Source organism: Castor canadensis, chromosome 13 (assembly GCF_047511655.1).
Source record: "Castor canadensis chromosome 13, mCasCan1.hap1v2, whole genome shotgun sequence".
Classification (NCBI taxonomy): Eukaryota; Metazoa; Chordata; class Mammalia; order Rodentia; family Castoridae; genus Castor; species Castor canadensis.
In genome coordinates this window covers 5,351,360-5,377,768 of record NC_133398.1, presented here as the reverse complement: position 1 = coordinate 5,377,768, position 26,409 = coordinate 5,351,360, and the positions used below count along the sequence as shown (strand labels likewise).

Below are 26,409 nucleotides of genomic sequence, written 5' to 3'. Positions count from 1 at the left end.
CGCCGGCCACGAGGAACCCCGATCCCTCAGCCTCTTGAGCCTCTTGCTACGGAAGAGTTAGGGACCTGGGCTTTGAATCAGATCACCACAGTGAGCCCTGCTCATCCGTAGGATGGAGGCGCTGTCCTGAAGCACCATTGCCCTTTTCACGCCTTGAACCAAGGCTCTGGGACTGGGCGCCCTCCCTCTCTCCACAGTCCCGGCCACTTCCGTCTATAGGAACCTGGGCTGTCAAGTTACTAGAATGAACCTTCCCTTCATTTTTGTGTCATCTAATACTGGGTTGACCAGCATGGGAAACACGAATCTTCGCAAAACGGTTAGGAAGCCTGACTGGAGTTAGTAAGGCAGGAGTGTCATGCACGTGTGTTGGTGCGGAAGTGACCCAGCAGCCGGGTGGCCCGGGAAAGGTGTGGGAGGCATGCGCTCCACCGGCCGCAGGCACTGGGCTCGCAAGGCCGAGCGGAAGGATCAGGGGCTTGGCGAGCGAAGTCTAAAGCAGCCCACAGCTGCGCCGCTCACCACCGGGGACGCTGAGTGCACTTACCCTGCCCTTCTCCGCCAGCAAGGCGCGCGAATAGAACGCCGGAGTCGTCCCACCCGAGTGCAGAGCACGGAGCAGAACACGCAGGAGCCCAGTGCGCTTAATAATAATAACACATGTGTACAGGGTACACAGAAATCCTGGGACACCAGAACTGGGAATAACACACACACAAAAAAAATCGGAAGCGTCTCGGTTTTTCCCACACCTTCAATCCTTTTGACCCGCTGCGCATGCGCACTGCCTGCCCCCCGCTGCGCACGCGCGCCGCTCTCCCGCCCCCGCCCACTGCGCATGCGCACCGCTGCCCGTTCGGCTCTGCAGGCGCCGCAGGTAGAGCTTCAAACCGTAGGCGGTGCGGAGTGTTGAGAGCCTCGCCCCCAACGGTCAGTCTCCACGGCAGTTCCGTGGCGTGGCCGGCTACCCGGAGCAGCTTTGCGGGACACGGAGAAACGCCAGCACGTTTTGGGAGCGCCAGAGACGAAAGTCCGGCCGGGACTCTGGAGCCGGTAAGTGCAAGACGCGGAGGCGTCCCGGTCCTTGCGGAGCAGGGATGGGGTCCAGACAGGCGGAACTTGCTCGGATAAACAAGGGGTTTGGAGAGGAGAGGGTGCTCCCGAAAGAGGTGAGAAGGTTGGAGCAGACGCAGCCCCGGGGGAGAGGAGAGGGCTAGGACGGCAGGCCCGGGAGACGGGTCTGGAAGAGGGGACCCTTGAGGCCTCGGGAGAGGCGGGGTTGCTCAGGGAAGGAAGGGGATGCCCAGGGGCGTAGGTTTTGGGGAACTAGATGCAGCCTCGAGAACTGGAGCTGGAAGGAAGATGAAACGGCAAGATAGAGGCGTCCCGGCGCAGGTGCGCTCCAGCTAAGAAAGGTGAGGCCCGGGGCTGACGACGCCCCGCGAAGGGAAGCCGAAGCACTTGGGGGCACTTGAGGTTGGGGAGGAGGCTCAGGAAGGTCGAGGTCACTGGACTGCTAAGGCACCCCCGAGAGCTGGTGGCCGAGAGAGGTCACATCATTCATTAGCAGTATAGCCTCGCTCCCAACAAATGCCCAGCAGCTGGTTGTGGAATGAGTTGAAGTGAGTGAACGTCCAGTCCCGAGATTCCTGAGTTTCACCCAGATTTGCTGCCCTCCCTCTACCTTTCTCCCGGAGATGTGTTTGTGCTAGCATCCTATGGTGGACACTGTAGTGACCCTCCAGTAGGGATGCTCCAGAACTGCCTATTGGCTCTTTTTCCCTGGGTACATCTGGGAGCCAGGCTGCTGTGGGATCCTTGTAGCCTTTTGCAAACCCTTCAGGGCTGCCTATTTACTGATAGCAGCTCTTCCCTTCCTTTCCAGGGTGTCCTCCTGCGCTTGCTTTTCTACAAGATGTTTGGATTTTTGAAGCGCCCTGTAGTGGTGACCTTTGACATCAACTTGAATATCGTCGCTCTGACTGGAGTGGGGCTGCTGAGTCGGCTGTGGCAACTCTCCTATCCTCGGGCTGTGGTGTGAGCCAGACAACTCCAGCAGGCTGGGAAGGCCCAGAAGGATGGGAATTCGTGACCAAAAGTGCCTTGTTAATGCCAGTGGGAGAGAAATTCTGGGCTGCTTTGGCCTCTTGGTGATGGATGTTGTGGCAGTGAGGACAAGACCAGTTTGTCCCCAGGATAGCCCCTCTTAGGCCCTATGGCCCCTTAAATGGGTGCAGTAGAGAAAAGTCTAGTTTCAAGCCTTAGCTTTTCCATTTTAAAATTGGAGGGCAAAAAAATAAGTAAAATGAAATTGGAGGGCAGAAGATGGGTAGATTTGGAAATGAGTCTGCATTATTCAGGGTGCTCAGAGAGTGCCTTTGTTCAGAGTGGAAAGTGATTGTTGTCAGTATTGAAGGATGTTTATATAAACTGAGTAATACATGTGCTCTTTTTCTTGACTTTTTTTTTTTCCTTTTTTGGCAGCATAGGGTTAGAACTCAGGGCCTCATACTTGATAGGCACTACTTTAATCACTCCACCAGCTCTGTTATTTTGTGTGTTGGGTTTTTTCAAGATAGGTTCTTGCACACTATCTTCGAGACCTCCTGAGTAGCTAGAATTACAGGCATGAGCCACCGGCGCCCAGCTTGTTTAACTTTCATTATAGGAAATGTTAAACCCATACGAAAGTAGGGAGAATGGTATAATGGCCTCACCACCAGTAGATTTGTCACCCAGCTTCAGCAGTCAGCTCATAGCCAACCCCCTCCCCACAGTGGATTAGTTTGAAGCAAATGCTAGGTATTACATTTCATTTATAAGTGAGTCAGTATATATGTAAAAGGTGAAGATTCTTAAAATTCACCTAACCACAGTAACACTACCACGCCTAAGAAATGGACAGGAAGTCTTTGGTGTCATCAGATTTCCCCAATTGTCTGAAATGTTTTAATGCAGTTGGTTCCTACATGTCTTCTTTCACATGTGCAGTGGTTTCATTGGGTCACCAGGTCTGATTCCCACTCATAACCATAGATGTATGCTGGGGACCATGAAGGGTGTGAGATGGGATTAGCCTCAGGTTCTTTGAGGTCTTTCAGTAGGTTGGGCTAAGTCACACCTAATTCAGAAACTAGAAAGAGAAATAGGATCTGTATGAGACAAGCATCCTGACTGACATCTGTTCTTGGTGAATTTTCTGTCGTGCCCCTGTGTCTTAACATTTGGGGACAGATACAATTGAGGCAAAAGATCTGACCCTGCTCTTCACTCACCTAATCCTTTGGAAGTCCACGTGCTTTTATTCTCATGCTTAGCTGATGTCCAGTTGAGGCTGGTTAGAGCACTTGCCTAGTAGGCGTTTGGCCCTGGGTTTGATCCCAGCAGGGCAGATTTCCAGTTGAAAATCTGTTCTGTTTTTCAGTTTTGATGAGGTGTATTATGGGCAGTATGTCTCTTTTTATATGAAACGGATCTTCTTTTTGGATGACAGTGGACCGCCGTTTGGACACATGCTGCTGGCCTTGGGAGGTAGGATTTATTAGTAAGAGAAGTAACCATGGCCTTCCTCAAATACATTTAAAACTTATCCTTGAACTTTCTCAAGGGCAGAAATCACATCTCATTAATGTCATTATCAGTATGTTGGCCAAAATGGTGTATTTAAAGGAATAATTAAATGCACAAGGGAAAAAAACTTCATGATGGGAAACATTCTCTGCTTTCCTTGGAATTTTCTCTTCGAAATGAATATTAAAATCAGCTAACCAAAAGCCTACAAAACCCAAATCCTACGTACCTTTTATCAGATCATGTCTTCCTATTTACTTGTTTTGCTTCTGCTTTACCTGCCATAGTACTCCTGAAATTAATTTTCTGTTTTAGGTTATTTAGGAGGATTTGACGGTAACTTTTTGTGGAACAGAATTGGAGCAGGTAAAAGGAAAGTTTAATTTTTCTTATTAATGAGCACATGATAGAATGGAGAGGTGATGTCTTTCATGAGGATTCATAATTGCTGTTTATCAGTCTGAGTCCCAGGTCTGAAAAATTATTTGGGTACAAGTAAAAGACTTTTGAAAAGCCTGATAAAAGTCTTAGTGTTTAGTTAAAGTAATTTGATCCCTAGTTTTTGGTACATGTATCCTGTGGCATTTGGTAACCGTTAACTTCTTTTTTTGGGGGGGAGTGGCAGTAACCTGGGTTTGAGCTCAAGGCCTCACGCTTGCTATGCAGGTGCTCTTGAGCCACTCCACCAGCCCTTGTTTTGCTTTTAGTTATTTTTCAGAGACCCTTCACATTTTGTTCTAGGCTGACCTTGGGCCATGATCCTCCTACCTATGCCTCCCTTCAGATGAAATTATAGGCATTTGCCACCTTGCCCAGCTTATTTGTTATGGGGTTCTTTTTTTGTTTTGTTTGCAGTACTGGGATTTGAACTTAGAACCTTGCACTTGCTAGGCATTTACTCTGCCATGTGAACCACACACTTCTAGTCCCCGGCTTCCTTGTTGATCTAGGGCCTTACTAACTTTTTGCCCAGGCTGCCCTTAAACTGTGATCCTTTTGATCTCTGCTTTCCAAGTAGCTGGATTACAGGCCACCATGCCCAAGTGGTTGCTATTATCTTTTATATGCATAAAATTTGTATGTCGCCACAGTGTTTTTGGAAATAGGTGGGGTAAGTATAAGTGAACATTAATCCTTAATCATATTTCCTGTGCACGGGAAGAGTAGGTTCCCTGACTGTGTAAAGCAACATTCAAAACAGCTGGGCATTGTGGCGCATACTTACAGTCCTGACTACTAGGGAGGCTGAGGCGGGAGGATTGCTTGAGCCCAGGAGTTTGAGGCTAGCCTGGGCAACACAGCAAGACCCTGTCTCTAAGAAAATAACAACAACAAATCCAAAGCTAGTTTTAAGTCATTTACCCATAGTTTGCACTCAGTTGCTAGTGTGGTCCCCAGTTTTGTAAACTTGAATTTCAGCCTGTGCTACAGAGCGTGAAAATGATATGTGTACCTTGCTCTCAGCTCTGCTATGTGATTCCCTTTCAGAGTACAGCAGCAATGTACCCGTGTGGTCTTTGCGTCTGCTGCCGGCACTTGCAGGGGCCCTGTCGGTCCCAGTGGCCTACCAGATAGTGTCAGAGCTCCACTTTTCTCACTGTGCTGCCATGGGAGCTGCCCTGTTGATGCTGATTGGTAAGCCCTGCACTCTACTGCCCTTGGCATTGTACAGGGAAAAACCGAGCCAACGCTGACCTGTGTGATGTTTCAGCCTGAGGCTAGGAGGGCTCAGGGGATTAGTGGACTGCTGCGCAGGGAAGCACATCTGTTTCATCTAGATTTGCCTCTGTGAGACCCTGGCTCCCAGGCTGACCCTTGGCTGTGGGACTGCGGGGCTCTGTGATCCAACTTTATCCCCCAGTGGAGGTGTGGCTGGCCATAGAAAGGGAGGCACTGCTAGATAGTGCTCAGGGCACATACCCCTCACAAACACCTCCACTCCATGTTATCCTCCCTCTGCCACCTGAGATTGTAAGTCAGTGGGTCCTTTTTCAGGTCTGGATATGAATGAGTGGTTAAATCAGATGAAAAGTTAGACCAGAAAATAAAAAGAAATAGTGTTTATTAGGTGATGACTCTGTATGAGGTCTGGTGCCCTTATAATGTTTCAGCATTCACAGCAGTTCTACAAATTTGTTCCTTCTGCAAATAAGAAAAATAAAGTCTCAGTCTACACAGATACAGGAATGGTCCAGACCTAAGGTTTTGCCTTCATGGCTCTGCCAGCCATGTGTCTGAGCCTCCACCATAGTCTGCAACCCTGTTTAGTGTGTTTGCCTTAGTTCAGAACACCAACCTCTCTCTGCAGCTGAAGATTCTGCAGCTGCAGATTGAACTAACCTCAGATCAAAAATATTCAAAGAAAATGAAAACTCTGGGGCTAGAGGTGTGGCTCAGTGATAGAGCACTTGCCCAGGATGTGTGAGACCCTGGGTTTCATCCTCAGCCTCGTGGGGGAGGGGTAACACCTCCTGGGTTCCATCTCCAACATTGGAGTGTGTGTGGGGGAACACCTACTCATTCTTGCCAGGTATGGTAGCACATAAATGTAATCCCAGCATTTGGGAGGCTGAGGTAGGAGAATCTCAAATTCAATGCCCACCTGAGCAATATGGCAAGACCCTGTCTCAAAAAGAAAACGAGTAGAGAAATATCACAATGAAACCTTGAAACCCTTTGTACAATTAATGTATTGCTAACTTTTTTTAAACTACTCTGTATGTACCAAACAGGTAAACTTTTGTTTTTCTTGTCATTGCTCCCTAAACAAGACATTAAGACAACTTACTTACTATCATTTACATTGTTTAAGTGTTATAAGTGATCAGGACATGACTTACTTAGAGGATACAAGAGATTATATGCAAATACTCTACCATTTTCTATGAAGAACAGGTGGATCCATGGACTGTGGTGTCCTCAGAGGGGATCTTGGGACCCAGTCCCCCAAAAGTGCCTGAGAGGCAACTGACTGCCTTTTTTTTTTTTTTGGCAGTACTGGGGTTTGAACTCAAGGCCTGTACCTTGCCACTCCATCAGCCCTTTTTGGTAATTTGTTTTTTTTTTTTTCAAGATAAGGTCTTGCCAACTATTTGCCCAGGCTGACTTTAAACCACAATCCTCCTCATCTCTGCCTCCTGAGTAGTTAGCATTACGGGCATTAGCCACCAGTCCCAGACTTGTCTGCCTTTTTTGTGAATGTTTTTGTTTTCACACATTTGCCTGTGCCTCCTCAAACCTGATGTATGTCTCATCTTTGCAACAGAGAATGCCCTGATCACGCAGTCCAGGCTCATGCTTTTGGAGTCATTGTTAATATTTTTTAATCTACTGGCCGTGTTGTCCTATCTGAAGTTCTTCAACTCCCAAAAACACAGGTATGGAAAGTGGGGCATAGCTTTCCTTCCTACTTGAGGAGAAAAAGGACTCGTTGAGGAGAAAAAAGACTCGGTGCTTTCTGATACCTTTTATTCTGAGGAGTTGCAGCTAAATGCCTTTGGCCACCTAACATTGTGGGGTTGACTCTTGGCCCATGACTTCATAAACACATCCTCATTTTTCTGTTATTTTATACTGATAAAAAAATTTTCTTGAAAATTTGCTGGAACTGAAATTGGGAGATTGGGACTCTTCTCACTGTTCCCTGTGCTCAGTGTCACTAGCCAACCCAGACAAATGTCTCAGCCTATACAGCAATGAGTGTGAACTGTTGCTGTCCTTCTGTTTTTATCCCAGCTCTTTTTCTCTGCGCTGGTGGTTTTGGCTGATGCTGACTGGGGTCTCTTGTTCCTGTGCAGTTGGGTGAGTTAGAGTCACCTGTCTCAGACGGTGTCATTCCCCGCCCCCAAGTTTTTGTGTCTCATGGTAACCTTATTTACTAACGTTTTTCAGCATCAGATACATGGGGGTTTTCACGTACTTGCTCGTGCTCAGCGTTGCAGCTGTCCACGCCTGGCATCTGATTGGAGACCAGTCTTTGACCAATGTAGGTGCTATGTCAATGCCATGTTGGGCCAGCCTGTGTGGGGCCAGTAGGGGCTTTCCCAGGGAGCAGTTGGTGCAAAGAGCTGACTCTTTAAAGCTTCAGAGCAGACCGGCTGGGCAACCTCACCTGTCAGCCTTGGTGGGCGCCTCTGCTGTGGGAAAGTCTCTGTTTCTAACATTTTCTAAGCCGGCAGTGTCTGGAAGTGGACATGCCTCTCTACAGATAGAAAGTGACCTTTCTTTTCTTTTCTTCTGGCAGATCGTTGTGTTCTGTCACTTGCTCGCCAGAGCAGTAGCTTTGTTGGTCATCCCGGTCGTCCTGTACTTACTGTTCTTCTACATTCATTTGATGCTGCTCTACCGCTCTGGGCCCCATGACCAAATCATGTCTAGTGCCTTCCAAGCCAGCTTGGAGGTAAGAAGTGGAATGATGAAGTCACTTCAGAAAGAAAATAGTCATAGACTCAGAGTCGTCTGTCTAAACAGCATCACATGAACATCACAGGAAGAATCAAGAAGGAAGGCAGCCACACCAGTGTTTCTAAGGGAATTCTAAAATAAATGAAGGATCTCAGTCTGACTCACTTGAGACATCTGCTGCTCATGCATATGAACTCTCCAGATGTGTGTGGGTTGTCCATCCCTAATCTGATAATCCAAAATCTGAAATGTTTCAATTTCCAAACTTTTTTGAGGGCTAGCATTATGCACAAACAGTTTCAGATTTGGGGGATTGTTAGGGATGACTAAATGTTAAGATCTATGCAGTTGTTCACAATCTGAGCACTTCTGTTTCAAGCATTCAGACGAGGGCTACTCAGTCCTGCAGTGGTTAGGAAAGGAGCCTCGAGCAAGCCTGCCCGCCTGTCCTGGCTCTGCCGACAGCCAGTTCTGTGTTTCCTCAAATCAGTCTCATCTTTCTCATCTCTCCCACATAATAATTGCCCACCTCTTACAGGACACTTGTAAGAACTAAAGTAGGTTTGAGTGGAAGGGTCAGCTGGGGGCCTGGCTTGGGGGCCTCACTGCTTCTGATTTGCAGTGGAGCAGGACAGGGTTCCGGGAGTTACTTATGACAGTTAAATGACAATAGTTGCCACTATCCTGAGCATCACTCCAGATGTAGGAGTGGCTGTCCCAAAGGCTAGTTTAGGATTGTTAGCCTGTCATGCTCACATGTGACTTTCTCTGTTTGTCTTAGGGAGGACTAGCCCGCATAACCCAAGGCCAGCCCCTGGAGGTGGCCTTTGGTTCCCAGGTCACTCTGAGGAACATCTTTGGCAAACCCTTGCCCTGCTGGCTTCATTCCCACCAGAGCACCTACCCCATGATGTAAGGAAAGTGACCATTTTAATCTGTAGATACAAAATACTGTGTTTTTTCAGTTTTGCTTGATGTTAGCAACCTTCACTTTGTGTGAGCAAGTTTGTGAGAACAAAGGCAGCTAAGCTTGAGGATCCCGGTCCTACGAGTTTTGTGAAACAGTGGGAGGGCTTGTGATGCCACAGCTGTCCCTCCTGTGACCACTCTGAGATTCACCTGCCTTATCTGTCTGCCCTTAGTTTCCCCCGACACACCCTACTAGGTAGTATCTGTTAAAGTCTGTTTCCACAGAAACCGTGAAGGACCCGTTGGGCCCTTGGCTAACCACTTCAGATACATTCTTTGTTGACTTCTCACACAGATATGAGAATGGCCGGGGCAGCTCCCACCAGCAGCAGGTGACCTGTTACCCCTTCAAAGATGTCAATAACTGGTGGATCGTGAAAGACCCAGGGAGGTAAGTCTGAGTCCCAGGACTCTACTGAAAAGCTCGCTGCCCAGCTGGCACAAGTGTCTGGCTCTGGCTCAGTCTCCGGCCTTCTCTCTCTGCTTGCTCCTGTCTTGTGACCTTGTTCAGCCTGGAGTGTCCACACTGTGTTATTAATGTGTTAGGTCATCAGTGACCTGCCTCTCAGCAGCTGTTAGGAGCCTTAGAGGGCCCCACGTGCCCCTCCTCCACCACCACCACCTCTCCCCTCCTTACAGACACAGAGCCCCTCCTCTCTCAAAAGTGGGATCCCCTTGTTCAGGGCATGAATGGAGCCTTCCCTGTACTCACTCCCCACGTCCAGACCTATGGATGACCCATGCATTATCCAGGTCCCACCTCCATCACCTGCCCTGCCCATCAACGGTGGATTTCTTCTGCCTGCTTCTGTAGCATCAGCAGCCACGAGGGCCTATGTGAGGCCCTGAGTGCTCTCCGCCCTCACCTGCCTCAGTGTCCTTACCAGAAGCCTGAAGGTCACCTCCTCCAGGAGGCCTTCTAGGCCAGTCTGTCCAAGAGCTGCACCCTCCTCTTCAGTCGCTGTTCCCTCTGGCCCACTTATGTCTGTTGTGGTACAGTTGCTGACCTGATTTGTGTGTTTGCTTGCTTATTGTCAGGTTTTTCTACCCACTGTGGTGACATGAGGGCCATCCTGGCCACTGTCTAGCTTATTCAGCCACACGCTTAGCACCCAGTCTAGCCCAGTGTGCAAAACTTGATATTGATATTGATAGGTTCTCTCTCTTTTTTTTTTTTGAAACCAGGTCTCAGTATGTAATCCAGGCTGGCCTTGAACTCAGTTCTCCTGCCTCAGCCTTGCAAGTGCTGGGATCATAGGCGTGCACAACCACACCCAGTTTGATAGGCTATTAATGTGCTTTTTTTAGAGTCTGACAGGAGAATTTCTTGGCACCATGATCTATTTGTCACTATAGCATTTGTAGACAAGTATGACATGGCAAACAGAATCACGTTTACAGTTTGGAAAGTGACCTTAGGTTTCACAAAGTAAAAGGAAGTATGTGTGCCCAGGTTCTATGTGAAGTCACCTTGTACAAGGTGCAGATGCATTGAGGGTTTCAGACTCCACTCCACCCTGTCTCTGCTGGTAGACTTTGGAGCTCCTGCCACTCACAGGAAGCTTTTGGTGTGAGGGTCCTGAGCTTGGTGCCATCCCAACAGCACTGCGTCTTCCCAGGCATCCACTGGTGGTGAGCAACCCTCCAAGACCCGTGCGGCACGGGGACATCGTGCAACTGGTCCACGGCATGACTACCCGCTTCCTCAACACGTGAGTGCTCCTACCCACACTAGCTACCTCTGGATTTCCTCTGTGGCCCTCTGTTGCTGCACAGGTCTAGGGGGTCATAGCGTGCATTTTCATTAGCTATTGGAAGGGGACCCAGGGCTGCAACTGAGGGGGAGACTTAAGGGACAGAGCCTTAGTGTCAATAAAGACAAGGCATACTGCATTCCAAAGTTTGGGGCCAAAATGAGGTAACAATCAACTAAGGGAGATGCTAAAGTGCTTTCTACAGATAAGGAAGTGTTCGCCACAGGGGGACATGTTTAAGATATCAGTGAGTTCAAGACAGATGCCAGTTTAGGAATAAAGACACAAGGGATTCTAACACCTGTCTTATTTCTCAGTGCATTGTGCTTGGGGCACAGCCACTCACCCCTCCTAAGGGAAAGGCTTTCTTCACAGCTTATCCCCGTCCCCCCTGGATCAAGTCTAGAATCTGGCTTCTCCCACTAACACCATGCCCTCCGCCATAGCTCTGCTGGGCCTTGGATCTGCTCTGGCCTGGCTTTCCCTGGAAAGAGCCATGCTCAGGCGCCAGCCATGATTCTTCTCTTTCCTCTCTTCTTCTTCCATCCATGCTTACTACATCAGGAAATCCTCTTGTCTCGACCTTCAGAATTGACCTTAGGTAGGGTCGCCTCCTCTCTTCACGTCCGCTCTCCAGTGCGGGTCCTGTGACCTTGGTTCTGACCGCCACTCCTCCTCTCCATCTCACTCCTGACAGACCCAGGGCCCAGGTGGTGCTTTGAGCATATGCAGTCAGTTTGCATGTCTTCTCTGTGCACAGCCTTTCAGCCACTTCCAGTCTCAGTATTCCCCTGGCCAAGGCTGGCCTCCTTGCTAGTCCCAAAATGATGGAGCACAGCACCTCACGGCTGTCACACTCACTCCTCTGCTTGAGTGTTTATCCCCAGCACTTGCTGCTCCTGGTGCTCCACAGTGCAGACAGGCTGGGAGCACCTGTGCATGGGGTAGGAAAGCAGGTCCTAGGGGACTGGAGTGGGGGGACTTGGGTGCTTCTGACACTGAGGTTACACCTACAGAGGACAGCCTGGTCTCAACATGATACTGCCCTGTGCCCAACTGGCCTGGGGAGGCAGGGGTAGGACAGTGCCACAGCAGGATCAGGTTCTCAGACTGAAGCAAATGCTCAGCCTGTGACAGCCACTCCTTCCTTTGAGACTTGGTTCATTTGTCCAAAATGTAGAATTGTGACTTGCACTCAGTCACTTTGCACCTACACTGAGAAGGGCCCCCGTGGCTGTGGCCTTCCCTGGAATCATGGCTGCTGCAAGGCTGCGTTTCCAGCATCTCATCTCCACTAGCTTCAGGTGGCCACCACTAGCTGGCTTTTCCACGAGCTGGCTTTTTTTCCCTTAAACAAATAGTAACTAGCTGGGTGCTAGTGGCTCACACCCGTAATCCTAGCTACTTGGGAGGATGAGATCAGGAGGAGTTCAAGACCAGCCCTGGCAAATAGTTCACAAGACCCCATCTCCAAAATCACCAGAGCTAAATGGACTGGAGGAGTGGCTCAAGCAGAAGAGCATCTGCTTTGCAAGTGTAAAGCCCTGAGTTCAAACCCCAGTCCCACCAAAAAGAAGCAAAAAATTTCTGAGTTCAAGGAGCACCGTGTGACAGCCCCATGTGCTTTGTTTTCCAGTCACGATGTTGCCGCCCCGCTGAGCCCACACTCACAGGAGGTCTCCTGCTATGTGGACTACAACGTCTCCATGCCTGCCCAGAACCTCTGGAGGCTGGTGAGTTCCACAGCAAGTGCTGTGCTGGGCCACTTTCCAGCTCAGAGCACTCTAAGCCACTGTTCTGAATAATTGACTCAGTTGTAAAACAGTAAGTGACCGTTATTCATGAAGCAAGTTGCGTTCTTTTCACATGTGCTTCCTCCTCTAGGTGCTCCCCCATTTGCTCACCTGTTCCCTCAGAACCAGGCCCCCACACCCAGGAAGTGAGCTCAGGGCCCGCCTGGCTCCCAAGGGAAGCGCCTCTTGACCAGTCCTCTCCTGGATGTCAACAGGTTGCCTCTTGTCATGATTGCCCAGGCGAGAGGCTTAGCCATCAGTTGTGGGGGGTAGGGGAGCAGCCTTTGGTCACTTTCCTTCCAGTGGCCAGGGGAATGTGCTCCCCTTGCAGGACCAGGGCTCCTGGGAAAGTTGGTGTGCAAGTGCAGGAAGTGCTCTGTTCTCGGGGCTTTTTCACCTTGGACCCAAGGACCTGGGCACTAACCATAGCCAGCTGTGCTCTTGCACTGTGGTCATTTCTGTGCTGAGGGTCAGACTCTCCTTCCAGCTTCCAGTCTTGCTTACTCCAGCCCCATCACCCACTTTGGTCCTCAGTAGCAAGCAACATACCGACTTAATGCTGGCTCCTCCTGCACAGCCATCATTTCTCTTTTGTGCACAGAGGGTACCTCTACCTCTTCTGTGCCACACATACTTGTGAGCATCCTTCTCTCTGTCCTCTCTTTGATCCCTCATAATGGAAGTTCTGTGTGCTGTTTTCTCACTGGGAGCCCTCCTAAGGGAAGTCCTGCTGAGAGTCTCGCCTTCCCCTGGCTCCACTCCTACTTTCATTCTGTCCTCTTACACCAAGAGCTCCATTGCTGACCTTCCTCCTCCTGGTCTTCCTCCCCTTCCTCCTCCTCTTCCCATTCTTCCCCCACTCCTCGAGCTATCATGAGGTTTCACCTTGTCAGGCTGTGACAGTAAAAGTACTGTTCAGATGTTCACTCTTGTACTACCCAGACAAGGCCCCTCTCCGTCTCTGAGCAGCTCAGGGGCTGTCTTACCTTCCCCCAAGCTGCCTTGCATTTGCCAGATGAAGACTGAGAAACATTCCTTTTGGGCTTCTGGGTTCCTGAAGAGCAGGCTTTGAGTCTCTGTGGAAAGTGTCTCTCTTGTGGCCTTTGGTGGGGATAGTGCTTTTGCTCGAGCTGCCCAGTGTGCTCTGTCGTGGGCTCGTGAAGTGTTCACTGCACATCCAGATCAGCCCCTGGCAGATCCCTGCTCGGGCTTGCCACCTTAGCTCAGACCATGTGCATCTCATTGCTGCCTGAATGCTCCCTCTTCTCTTATTGAAGGGGGGTTTGAGGGGATGAAATAATTGCCAAGATCTGTTTCTGAGTTTTTTCTTGGCAGCACTGGAGTTTGAACTCACGGCCTTATGCTTGCTAGTCCGGCACTCTTCCACTTGAGCCACTTCACCAGCCCTTTTTTATGTTGAGTATTTTTGACATAGGTTCTCACAAACAGTTTGCCCTGGCTGGCTTAGAACCATGATCCTCCTGAGTAGCTAGGATTACATGTGTCAGCCCCCAGCTCCCAGCTTTGATTTTTTTCTTTGTGGTGCTAGGGATCGAACCCAAGCCTTCATGCATGCTGGCAGTGCTCCACCACTGAGCGTGTCCACTTGACAAGGTTTGGTTTTGGCTTTGCAGGACATTGTGAACAGAGAGTCAGACAGGGATATCTGGAAGACCATCCTGTCGGAGGTGCGCTTCGTGCACGTGAACACGTCCGCCATCTTGAAGGTAAAGGGCTGCTTCCTGGCTGGCCCATCTTAGACGATGTGCCCATAGTCTACTTCCTCAGCCCTTTGGGCCAGATCAGCTCCTGCCAGGTGGGGCATTTGATAAAGTCACCACTGTGTCTTTTCACACCGAGGAAGGGAGGTTTCTGTAACTTCAGGACAGAATTCTAGCATGCAGACCCCATGGGGTATGGATGGTGGTCTGCCCTTGCATCTGGGCTGGAGACCAGCTTCTGTCATGCCCGTTACCTTCCTTGTTTCTGACAGCTGAGTGGGGCTCACCTCCCTGACTGGGGGTTTCGGCAGCTGGAGGTGGTTGGAGAGAAACTGTCTCGGGGCCACCATGAGAGCATGGTGTGGAACGTGGAAGAACATCGCTACGGCAAAAGTGAGTCGGCACGGCCCCGGGTTGCCCGCTGTGGAAGCCTTGTGGCCAGCTGCTTGGTTTGGCAGGACCACTGACCATTCTCCATCCCATTTGGCAGAGGTCCCCCTCCCTGGCCCCCAACATAGGCAAATAACCCGTGACATAGCAGGCTGTTCACTAAGCGGGGCTTTCTGACAGGCCTGCATCCCTGACGAGGTGGCAGAGTTTGGATTCGGGATATGGAGGGGAAATGAAGTGAAGTGGTGCTGTTTGATGGCGCGTCATCATGTTGGGCTGGTGGACTGGCAGGGCAGGGAGCCCTTTGCCTGGCCTGAGCTCCCTGGCATCCCCATCCCAACTGTTATGCTCTGGTGTCTCCTGCCAGGCCAGGAACAGCGGGAAAGGGAACTGGAGCTGCACTTACCTACGCAAGTTGACATCAGCAGGAACCTCAGCTTCATGGCCAAATTCTCAGAGCTGCAGGTGATGCGTGGTACTCGCTGGGAGTGGGTCCTAACAGTGAAAGTGCTGTAGGTCGCCAAGTTCTGACGCTGGTGGTCAGTCTCAAGTCTGGACCCTCAGGCTCACCAACAGAATGAGCATCCCTCTCTCCTTAGTCTCAGTGACAGGTGTGACATTATTGGCCTCATAGCCTTGGCTTTGCAGTTAGGAACAGTCAGGGACAAGGAGCGTCTGCAACATTGCCAGGGTGTCTTTAGGCCCCCTGCTGGTCAAAATGGGTCATGTTCAACGAACAGACCCCTGCTGGAGAAGTCAGTCAGAACTTCGGGGCATTGTGCAGAGGGTGTGAGTCTGGTCACTTAGTATACAGAGGAGGTGGCTGGAGCCCCTTGGGTGCGACCACCCTTCTGAGCTCACAGCTAGGTTAGAGTTCAGGGCCCTGGTTGGCAGCACTTGTTCTGCCTGCCTTGCCATCTCTGTTGCATGAGCCAAATGAATTTGAGAACTTGAGGTTGGATAAGCACATGCAACAGGCTGCAGTTTACTCTGACACCTTTGACACCACAAAAAATCCACCACACCTGGAGGTACCCGCTTGCCCTCTGGATTCTCAGGTCTCTGCTTTGTTCCAGTGGAGAATGCTGACACTGAGGAGCGAGGACTCAGAACACAAGTACAGCTCCACCCCCCTGGAGTGGGTCACCCTGGACACCAACATTGCCTACTGGCTGCACCCCAGGACCAGCGTGAGTGAGCGTTTGTGACAGTAAACAGGCATAGCTTGTCTCACCCAGGAGAGTTCCTTTTGGCATCAAAGGCAGCCATTGCGTCCTGTAGAGTCCATGGTTTCTCCAGAGCCTGTCCTAACGAAAGCCCAGGGCTTGGCTCTTCTCTAGATGCTAGGCAGCCTGGAGCCAGTGCTCCACCAGATATTAAGGAGCAAGGTCTCACACAGAGGCTTACTGCCAGGGCTCTTCCCACAGCAGAATGGAAGCAGCATGATGGTTGCATGCAGTCAGTGCCGAACAAGTGAACACTGCAGATGCTTACCCGGTCCTCACTCAAGGGGATAGATGGCACGCTGTGAAAGAAAGCACAGGCGAGTCCCAGGTGCTCACCTGAGCTTAGTGTGTGCAGAGACTTTGTATTGTTTTTCTGTGCTTAGCATTGTCACTAAAAATGTATCTTAAAGCTGGGTGCCAGTGGCTCACACCTGTAATCCTAGCTACTCAGAAGGTAGAGATCAGGAGAATCACAATTTGAAACCAGCCTTGGGCAAATAGTTCATGAGACCCTAAACGCACCACAAAAAAGTGCTGGTAGAGTGGCTCAAGCGGTAAGAGTGCCTGCCTAGCAAGCATGAGGCCCTGAGTTCAAACCCCAGTGCTGCCAATTAAAATAAAAATTGTATCTTAAGTTAGGTGTTGTGGTTCATGCCTGTAATCTCATCACTCAGGAGACTGAGGCAGGAGGACTGCCTTAAACTCAGGGCTACAAAGTGAGCCATGTCTCAAAAAGGAAAGGGCAGTGGGGAGGGAGCCATGAGAAGCGAAGTCTTAGAACTGTGGGGCGGGGTGGGGGTCTCATTGAGCTTAGCATGCACAGAGCTCTGGGTTCAATTCCCACCCACTCCCCCCAAAAAAACTATTTACTCTTAGACTAGCACTTTTCTAGAACTGGTGACCTTGTAAATGGGTACATCCAGTTAGTGGTCGGGCTCAAGGGTTCCAGAATGTGCCTGTGCATAACTGCTGAGGTCTGGAGTGTACCTCTGGTTTTCTTCAACATGGCCATTTCTCCGTGCGCAGAGGGAGGGCGGCTCACACTGGCTCCATGTGCTTTCAGGCTCAGATCCACCTGCTTGGGAACATCGTGATCTGGGACTCGGCCAGCCTTGCCACAGCATTCTATGCCTTGCTCTTCCTCTGGTACCTGCTCCGAAGGCAAAGGAGCATCTGTGACCTTCCTGAGGGTTAGTACAGCTAACCAGCTGCTGATGCTTTGACGAGAGCACTGTACATAGGTGACAACCCAGCCCCGATACATGGTGGAAAAGCAGACAGCACAGGTGTGGTGGTTGCCTGCAGCTGACAGGCAGGCACTTGAAAGGGAAAAAACAGCACCCAGTACTGGGAAGGTGTCTTCAGGGCCTAGCCCCAGCCCTGGCCCTGAAGGCGTCAGGGAGCAATGTGGCATCTTCACTTTGTTCTGCCCCTCCTCATCTTTGGTGGCCTGGTCCTTTCTCTCTGCTAACTTTGCCTATGGTCTGGGCTGGTAGACAAATGTGGGCTCTCCCAGCTTGACTTACTCAGAATTCCCAGATGAGACCAGACTGGCCCCAGACTGGATCAGATCTGCTCCAGGTGGTGAGCTGAGAGGGCAGGGGACCCAGTGGTAAACCCAGATGGCTGGGCCTGGCTTCCCAAGGCTGAGGCCTCCCAGAGAACAGGGTTGTTAGACCCTGGGAGGAAGCAGCAGGTTTTCAGGACCCAGTCCACCCAGCCCCCTTCCTCACGAAAGGGAGGGAAGGATGGAGAAGTCAGGTCCTGAGGGTACAAGTGTGTGACTTAGGGTGAACCCCTATAGATGAGCCCAGCGGTGGCGCTGCTCTGAGACATGCCCTCCACAGATGCCTGGCCCCGCTGGGTGCTGGCCGGAGCCCTGTGCGCTGGTGGCTGGGCACTGAACTACCTGCCCTTCTTCCTGATGGAGAAGACGCTCTTCCTCTACCACTACTTGCCTGCACTTGCCTTCCAGATCCTACTGCTCCCCATAGTCCTACAGCACATCAGCGACCACCTGTGCAGGTGAGGGGCTCTGCAGTTGGCAGCATGGTTGGGGTCACAAAGGCCACTCACAGTGTAACGGATGGGTGACATTTACAAGAGACACAGACAAGGCACCTTGGCAATTCAGAGCAAGAAGTTTTGGCTGACCAGGATGAACATACTGGTGTGCATGGGAGTAGGGAGGGCTTTTATGACCTGGGAGCAAATGCAGGGTGTTCAGATGGTAGTGACTTACTGTCCAGATTGCATGAGGGCTAGAGTTGAGGGGCTGGGCTTCTCCATATCTCGAGAGGACCTTGATGTGGTGGTGTTGGGCTTAGGGCCACATTCTGGCACTGCCAAGTTGTGGTGAGTCCAGAGCAGAGTGAAGAAAGCCAAGCACTGTGCATGCAGGCAGTCGGTAAGGTAAGGGTTAGCAGGGCACAGAAAAGCTGGGGAAGTCTGAGAGACACAGGTCAAAATCACAGGCCATGGCAGGTTGCTGTGTGGACCACAGCTTCCAGCCAGCTGCCTCTACCACCCTTTGCCTTGCTGCCCACAGGACCCAGCTGCAGAGGAGCCTCTTCAGCGCCCTGGTCGTAGCCTGGTATTCCTCTGCATGCCACGTGTCAAACACACTACGCCCACTGACCTACGGGGACAGGTCACTCTCACCAGGCGAGCTCCAGGCCCTTCGCTGGAAAGATAGCTGGGATATCCTGATCCGAAAATACTAACAGAACAAGAGCGCAGCAAGGAATGTCCTGGCTGGGGCTGAGGACAAGGTAGAATTAATGTGTTTGTCTCCATAAGCAAAGGGGCTCTGTGCTGGCTAGACTGCTGGGTTCAGCACTCTCCAGGAAGTGACTGTGTCTCACTCTTGAAACTGCCTTCCCACAGCACCTCATTCTGAGTCCACTTCACTTTTTTCAAACAATGAAGGATATGCCCCTCTGTGTCCTCTCACCTGAGGCCCCCTAATCTCAGACACTGAGTGTTTCAGTGGCCAGTGTATAGGAGTCACCAATGAAGAAAGACCAAAGCTACAGGCCAGGGAAGAAGTTAGGACCCAGCCAGATGAGCCTGGGCTCACACCCAGCTGCAAATTTGCCCAATCATGGTCTGGCCCTGCTGTCAGTGAGGCCTTGCAGGTGCTGCCCAAACATGGGGTGTACTGCATGACCTCTGAACGAGACCTATGTGTAAGGCTCTGTGACTGTGTGAGACTGGGGCCACACTGGTGCTGTTTTTCCAGTCCCTTCTGGGAGACTTCACTAACAGGCACACAAGCGGCATCAGTACTCTCCTGTCAAGGCTTGTCATCCATATACCTCCTTGCCCTGAATTTGCCTTTCTTATGTAAGTTTATAAGTTTCATGTAAATTTAAAAAGGATAAATGGACATTGGGTTTTGATGTCATTTATTGATTCTCCCTCCAAAGGGGCTGAAGCTCAACAAAATCATTAGTTAACAGACACCAGCCCTAGAGCTCACATAACAATGAGAAGTACCTGTGCCACGGCTTGTGACACTGGCAAGGGACTTTTCCAGAAAAGGTCATCACACGGGAGGGAACACAGACCAGAACAGAAGGGACCATATATGAGGCTACGTTCTGGCTCAGCATGTGGGATACCAGCTGGTTTTCAGCAGTCACATTCATTTAAACACCTGCACCCCAGCACTCCAAGGGACACAGCTGACCTACCCTGGATGTGGCTGTGAGCTGCAACTGGGGATGGCCAGTCCAGACAGCACCTTGGGCTCAGGGGCCTCCTGCAAGGGGTGGGGCTGTGGGGTACGCCCTAGCCCTACAGGGCTGTGCGGACAGCCAGAACAGACTCCATGGCCCACTGTCTTCTGTGTGCTGCTGTTTAGAAAAGTGCTGGTTGACCTCTGCCTCAGGGGCACAGGCAGGGAGGGGAACCTGAAGCTCCTCAAGCCAGTGTTCAGCTCACTGGATCCTGGGGAGGAGGGGGTCACGACACCAGATTTGTAGGTCACAACTGGCCTTGGTTATGAGACAGAAGAAAAAACATTAAGACATGTAAATGTCTTAAACTTCAGTTTCAGTGATGTGTGTGTGTGTACCAGATCAAAGCGGGAAGCCTATCTCAAGAACCCCAGGACAGCCAGTTCCCAGGCTCAATAGTCCCAAAAATGCAGGCCTTGTGTCACTCTGGGAGCACGCAGCCTGGAGCAGCCAGGGACCCCAACTGTTAACTCCCACCCCCCGCCCCCCGCAGCCAAAGGGAGCAGGGCACACAAGAATGCCCTTTCCTACCAGAATGAGTGATAAAGGCCTTGGTCCCGGCACCACCTAGGACAGGGCCAGAGGACACAAACCCTGGCTGTGCTTCTAGGGGCAGATGGGCATCCCAGCTCCAGTCCCTGAACGCATGGGGCTGTCGGGGGACCTGCCCTGGAGGCTCAGGAGTGGCACAGGATAACCTTCAGTGGGGTCTGCTGCTGGACTCCAAGTGTGAGCGTTTGCCGGAAGCTAGGGCCCTGGGGTGGTCTGCCCCAGGGAAGGTCCTCTTGTAGTTGCGCCCATTGGGCCCTCCTCGGTGCCGCTTGCACAGGTCACCATTCAAAATGTCCTGGATGTGCTGCACGATCAGGTTGATGGCAACTGCAGTGACACAAGACAGGAGCCACTCAGCTGTGTTCAATCCCTGGTCTGTCTCAGCAGATACTCACTACAATTGTGCTAAGCCTGATCAAAACACTTCCTGCTGACCCTTGCCCACCAGCTCTAAACATCTTTAAAGTACAGGGACCTGTGTCCCAGATGAACGCTGCAGGCCCCATGTGCTTGGGAGTCCTCATAGCTGAGACAGGAGGTGGCAGACCCTGTTTTGCTGCTCAGAAGGGGACAGGGGTCAGGCGGTTTCTTACCCATATTGTCAACCCCTCGAGGAATGATCACATCAGCATACTTCTTTGTCTGTAAGATACAAGGGGGTTCTCATGAGGCAGGTGACAGGTGCTCAGGGCCAGGTGCAGCGGCAGGGGATCAAGGCTGGGGTGCCCGAGACACTGGTGGCATTGGCAGGCCGAGACAGGGACTAAGGAAGTCATCAGCCAGGTGGGATCTAAGAGAGGCAGACGTTAAAGCCAAGGCAGCAGAAGGAGCTGCACCCCCTTCCTGTCTTTTCCTGGACACCACTGCAGGGAACAGCTCTCCCGCCAACAGCTTCATTGCTGGGTGGGTAGGTGTGGCGCCTGCCACAGTGTGTGGCCTTGTTCCTCTGGAATTGTGAACCTTTCTGCAAACACCTGGAGAATGAGCAGGACAGGACAGAGCCACACACGATGCTTTAACGTGCCACACCGCACAGGACATGTGAGGTTGCGCTTGCTCATCTAACACTGATGACCTGCACTATCAGACTGCTGCAGAAAAATGGCCACAGAGAAGGGACCCATCCAGAGGTGGGGGCCCAGGGAGGTGGCTGCCAAGGGGCACCCACCTGAATCAGGCCATGCCCAGGGAGGGCAGGGCACAGTCTCAGTCAGGGGACAGGTACAAGATGGTAGAGACCCTTCCAGTGAAAGGCCAGAGCAGTCCAGGACTGGTCTCCACTTTGGTGGGATCATCAAGTAGGGTGACAGTGATGAGCTGGAGGGGCCAAGACACAGGGCAGGAGGGAGGCCAGAAGCTCAGAAGTCCAGGCAAGAGCTGCTGAGGTGTGAGTGGGCAGGTGATGGGGAAGAGGCTGGGTCAGGAAACACTCTGGAAGTCAGTAGGGGGCTCCCAGGTGACAGCACTTCCTCTAGGGGACACCTGGTCAGATTTAGGGTCCCAGGTTTTATTGCAAACCACCTACTCTGTCAAATGTCCTGTGACTAAGAGACCCATGTAATGTTCAATTTACTTTCCCAAAAACTTCAGAACAAAGGCATAAGAAAAAATATTTTGCTTGCCTTTTTTTTTTTTTTTTTTTTCTTCCTTCGGTACTCTACCTCTTGAGCTATACCTCTAGTCCATTTTGCTCTGGTTATTTTGGAAATGTGGTCTTGTGAACTATTTGCCCACACTGGCTTTGAACCATGATCCTCCTGATCTCAGCCTACTAAGTAGCTACAATTACAACCGTGAGCCATGGGTGCCCAGCTGTTTATTTTTTGAGGCAGGGTCTCACTAGGTAACCCGTGCTGGTCTGGAACTAGCCATCTTCCTGCCTCTGCTTCCCAACTCCTGGGATTACAGCAGTGCACTACAAGTTTAAGGCCAACCTGGACTACCTGGCCAGACCCTGTCTCAAAAAAAACCAAGAAGTAGTGGGGCATCAGTGGCTCACGCTTGTAATCCTAGCCACTCAGGAGGATCACAATTCGAAACCAGCCTGGGCAAATAATTCACGAGACCCTATCTCAAAAATATCCAACACAAAAAAGGGCTGGTGGACTGGCTCAAGGTGTGGGCTCTGAATTAAAGCCCCAGTACTGCAAAAAAAAAAAAGAACAAAAAAAAAAAAGAGACAAAATAGCCTTAGATTTCTCTTTAAAACATTCCAATTTGAGTAGAACCGTAACTCCCATTTGTAACTTTAGAAAGAGCAGACAGTTGGGCACTGGTGGCTCACGCCTGTAATCCTAGCTACTCAGGAAGCAGACAGAGATCAAGAGGTTTGCGGTTTGAGGCCAGCCCAGGCAAATAGATTGTGAGACCCTATCTTGAAAAACCCTTCACAAAAAAAGACTGGTGGAGTGGCTCAAGGTGTAGGCCCTGAGTTCAAACCCCAGTACCCCCTGCCAAAAAAAGAAAAGAACAGATAGTTCTATCTACGAGCCAGCCAGGACCTTATAGCTGGCCAGGAGCAGCCTGGAGGACATGGGCCCTGGAGGAACAGTCTGAACACCCACCAGAGCCAGCAGCCAGTTTGGGCAGTGAAGCCCATGGAGTATGCCACTGCGGGGAATAAGCACAACACCCAGGGTACATCAGGTGCTTCGGAGTATGAAGGAGGGGGTGACTGGGAGCGTCAGTGTGAAAGGCGGAGTCGATGCAGGTGGCACATGGGTAAAGCCTAAAGCAGGGTACAGGTGAGCTGGTGCACATGTGAGGGGACACGGCTGCATTGGCAGAGGAGGAGCGAGTGCAGAGAACGTGTGCAGAGCTAAGAATGAGGCCCAAGGACCGGAGGATAAGCCACACCCTTCCCCACCCAATCTCCACCCAAGTCTCAGCCATCACAGAGTTTGGCACCATATGTCCTTTTAAAAGGGATTGGAACTAGAACAAAGACAATACCGGCAGGCAGAACTCCTCGAAGGCTGGCTTGACAAAGGTGGTGTACTGCGTGAGAATCTGCTCCAGGTCCCTCCCTCGCCGCACATCCCGAAGAACTGCAGCGACAGGAGCCGGGTGTCACAGCCAGCCCTTGCAGCCAGCCCCCCCCAACACACACAAGCCCAAGGGCACACAGGCCCAAGGTGCCTCACCTCTTCGAGACAGCCTGACATCAGAGTCCGTGTCCACAAAGAGACGCAGGTGGAACATGTCCCGGATCTCCTGGCTATAGAACACCAAGATGCCCTCAAAAAGAACCACGTCTGCTGGGTACACCACTGCGGTCTCTGGCAACCTGATGGAGAGATGAGGCCATGGGCCCTGCTGGAAAGCCACTTTAGTCCCAGGGCACTGATTCCATGGTGGGAAAAATGGAGGGAGGAGGAGTTTGAGCCACAGAAACTGTGGGAGAACCTCTGCTACAAGGCAGTCTGTGTAGGCCCAAGAGGGGACCCCCTAACTGGCCCTCTCAGGAACCCCCTGCTTACCTTGAATGCGTCACAAAATCGTAAGTGGGGACCTCGACAGTTTTGCCCTCCACGATGTTTTTCAGAGTCCTATGCATCAGATCATTGTCAAAAGCATCTGCAAAGGCGGAGCAGAAGGCAAGACCACCAGCTGCCCTGGTGCAGTACACAGGACAAGAGGGGGCCACCCTCTGCAGGCTATAGGTTGGCATGGTGCCAGGGATCCCAAGGACCCTACAGGCCAGGCAGAGGAAGCTCTGCCCCTGGGGTCTACATTTGGTAGTGACAGGTCCTCTACAGTCCTGCAGACAATGGGATGCTCTGTTCTGGCTGCCCTCAGGCAGTACTCCCACCCACAGTCTGTCCCACCAGGAAGTTGGAACACAGTTGACTTTCGGACTGGCATGTCCTCTAACTTCTCTGGGACTAATCAGAGTTAGACGGCTGCTCCCCAGGCCTTCCTCCTTGTGATGGGAAGGAAAGGCAGCCAGAGTGGAACCTTGTAGGAATGATAAGAACTTTCCAGACCAAGACACACAACTCCAAGGCCACAGGCTCTATATTACCCAACTGCTTCCCACCGCTGGTCTCGCTGAGGACTTTGCCCAGGGAAGGTGGGGAACTGAAAGGCGACATGGGCAGGGGTGTGTAAAGGCCCCTCCAGCAGCAAGGCCAGACCAGAAGGGGAGCAGATGCCAACACTCTGGCCAGTGGTCCTGAAGGCCCCTCCCCCATGGCTTCTTGACTGACTCCAACCAAAGTCCTGCAGGAACCTGCCCGGCCTGGCTGTCCCCATCCTTGCACACCTTCCTGTGCATCCCTGCCCAGCCCCACACCTAGGCAGCCCACCCTCGTCCCCACGGGCTCTCTGGATGTACCTGGGTGGTCAAAATTGTACTGTCCTTTCAAGGCCTTGGCCTTCTGCTCCGCGGTCAGGACCTTATAGAACCGGTCCTGGCTTAGGATGACCAACTTGCGCTGCCGGTGGTCCACTTCGTTCTGGCCCAGCAACTCCATGATCTTCTCACACACGGTTGACTGGGGAGAGAAACCGCATTCCTGCTGGAACCCGGGGCGGCTGTGCCCGGGGTGGGCTTGGGCACAAGGACTCTCGGCCCCTGGGGTTGGCCCTGCGACCAGCAACAGGTGGCTCCGAGCTGGGCGGCGGCCGGGGCCGGAGGGGCCGAGCGGGCGGGAGGCCGGGGCGAGGACGCGCACGCGGGCGGCCTCACTCACCTTGCCGCTCGCGGTGCCGCCGCTCACCCCGATCAGGAAGGGCCGCGGGTGGGGACGCTCGGCCTCAGGCGCGGCGTTCCCGCTGTCACCGCTTCCCGCCGAAGCCATGGCCGGCTCGACCGCCCTGCATCGACACGCACCCGCCCCGCTCCTGCCCGACCGCCGGGGGCGGAGGCGACGCGCACGGCCGCTTCCGGGACGCGCGGCGCATGCGCACGGGGCGGTGCGCGGGGCCGGGGGCGGGGGCGGGGGAAGGGCGGAGGGCCGTTTCTCGGAGATTGGGGATTCGGGGATCGGGGATCGCGGACCCAATGTGACTTGGGGCCCTCACCCCTCCAGGCCACTGTCGCAGCCCTGCCTCTCCCACCCGTACTATGGCCGCCCCAGATCCTGGCACCCTCCGCCGCCGGAGCCCTCAGTGGCTCCCCAGTGCCTCCTACAGCACATGCCTGGCTTCCTCGGCCTCCTCCGGAGGTGGCGGCCACCTGTCACCCCATGGCAGACGCTCTAGGTGAGCAACCTGCTACAAGAAGCCGAGGCCCGGCTGCCGGCTGCCATCCCTACCTCAGGGCCTGACAAATACGACGGCTGAGAATTGTATGTCCCCACGGCGGGGAGACTGCAAGTCCAGACCCTAACGCTGACATTGGATGCCCACGGGACTAAAGTAACACAGCCACCGCTAATGTCACGTCATCGAGGTGGTCGCAGGTTGCAGGCAGCTCTGATGGTTCATGGGGTGGGGGAGGCACCTTGGCCCCCGACAGGAGTTCCAGAAAGGGATCGCTGGGGTGGCTCTGCTGGCCATCCTGCCCAGAAAGGACCCGCGCAGGCCAGGAGCCAGGTCCTCAGTGACAGTGGGTTCATGTCACCTCTGCTGACAGGCCTTGAGCAGTGATGCCACCAGCACCCTGCACCTTCCATTCCTTGCTTCCCAAAGTGGGGAGTAGCAAGTGAGGGTCCTTGCCAGACTGTGCACCGGCCTCCTCTTCTGTGTTCGCCTGAGCTACTCTCCTTCTGCACCGCCAACAACATTAGCTACGTTCCTTACTTCCTGTATTCTTGGTGCTCTGGCATTTGGGGGCCTTCAGACCAACAGAGCCACTTCCTTTCTCAGTACCTGCCGATGTTCTTCATGTGCAACTGAGGCCCAAATCTGTGGTCCCATCCAGCTCCTTCATGGCCCTCAGGTGCTGGACCAGTATTTCCCCTGCCCTGGATCAACCCAGGCCAGAGCCAGGCAGTTGGGACACTCCCAGAACACACCAGAGTTACCCACACTGGGCAATCCTCAGCTGCTTCCCTGCCCTGCCCTCCCTTCCCCTTCTCATGAAAACCCCAAGAAAGACCCTGGCCCCACTCCCCACATTCCTGCTATCTGCTGACCAGGCCCAGTGCTCCTCAGGTGATTCCTCTGAGGTGCCACTTCTCTATGGAAAAGTCACACATTTTTTTCAGTGGCTTTGACCTTTCTGTGTGGTCACTCTGCCAATCCTGTGTAAATTAAGTCCCAGGCACAGCACACCATGTGGCCCTGACTGTGGTCTTAGCTCTTTCTCTCTGAAGCAAGGCAGGCATGCCTGAAGAGTTGTTGGG

The 26,409-nt window shown here is 52.3% G+C and overlaps 2 protein-coding genes across 4 annotated transcripts; one reads left to right on the top strand and one right to left on the bottom strand.

The window, feature by feature from the left end:
- The first annotated feature begins 849 nt into the window (after positions 1-849).
- On the top strand, positions 850-19,215 carry Pomt1 (protein O-mannosyltransferase 1). Of its 3 annotated transcripts, XM_074052966.1 has the most exons (20): positions 850-1,053; positions 1,886-2,037; positions 3,425-3,531; positions 3,886-3,936; positions 5,059-5,205; positions 6,836-6,947; positions 7,306-7,371; positions 7,462-7,555; positions 7,814-7,969; positions 8,756-8,886; positions 9,239-9,334; positions 10,563-10,655; positions 12,334-12,430; positions 14,125-14,217; positions 14,484-14,604; positions 14,969-15,066; positions 15,678-15,791; positions 16,891-17,017; positions 17,675-17,852; positions 18,376-19,215. In XM_074052966.1, the coding sequence occupies exons 2-20, from the start codon at positions 1,916-1,918 to the stop codon at positions 18,548-18,550; spliced, it is 2,178 nt and encodes a 725-aa protein (XP_073909067.1). In that variant the 5' UTR covers positions 850-1,053; positions 1,886-1,915; the 3' UTR covers positions 18,551-19,215. The 3 variants fall into 3 exon arrangements, with proteins under 3 accessions (XP_073909067.1, XP_073909066.1, XP_073909065.1); XM_074052965.1 differs by lacking the exon at positions 850-1,053 and having other exon boundaries at positions 1,932-2,098; XM_074052964.1 differs by lacking the exon at positions 850-1,053 and having other exon boundaries at positions 1,972-2,150.
- A 2-nt stretch (positions 19,216-19,217) lies between these two features.
- Positions 19,218-25,007, bottom strand: Uck1 (uridine-cytidine kinase 1). Its single transcript, XM_020172138.2, has 7 exons — positions 24,814-25,007; positions 24,456-24,615; positions 23,599-23,695; positions 23,263-23,405; positions 23,072-23,166; positions 20,713-20,761; positions 19,218-20,446 (listed from the first exon to the last, which is right to left on the bottom strand). Exons 1-7 carry the CDS (start codon positions 24,919-24,921, stop codon positions 20,268-20,270), a joined length of 831 nt encoding a protein of 276 aa, XP_020027727.2. The 5' UTR covers positions 24,922-25,007; the 3' UTR covers positions 19,218-20,267.
- Positions 25,008-26,409: the final 1,402 nt, after the last annotated feature.

Bases quoted from the DNA above. Each gene is read 5' to 3' on its own strand.
- Uck1 (XM_020172138.2), bottom strand. From the start codon at position 24,921: ATGGCTTCGGCGGGAAGCGGTGACAGCGGGAACGCCGCGCCTGAGGCC. The intron at 24,616-24,813 runs GTGAGTGAGGCC...TTCTCTCCCCAG, and splicing joins GCGGCACCGCGAGCGGCAAG to TCAACCGTGTGTGAGAAGAT. The intron at 23,696-24,455 runs GTACATCCAGAG...CCGCCTTTGCAG, and splicing joins GTACAATTTTGACCACCCAG to ATGCTTTTGACAATGATCTG.
- Pomt1 (XM_074052966.1), top strand. From the start codon at position 1,916: ATGTTTGGATTTTTGAAGCGCCCTGTAGTGGTGACCTTTGACATCAAC. The intron at 5,206-6,835 runs GTAAGCCCTGCA...TCTTTGCAACAG, and splicing joins TGCCCTGTTGATGCTGATTG to AGAATGCCCTGATCACGCAG. The intron at 9,335-10,562 runs GTAAGTCTGAGT...GCGTCTTCCCAG, and splicing joins ATCGTGAAAGACCCAGGGAG to GCATCCACTGGTGGTGAGCA.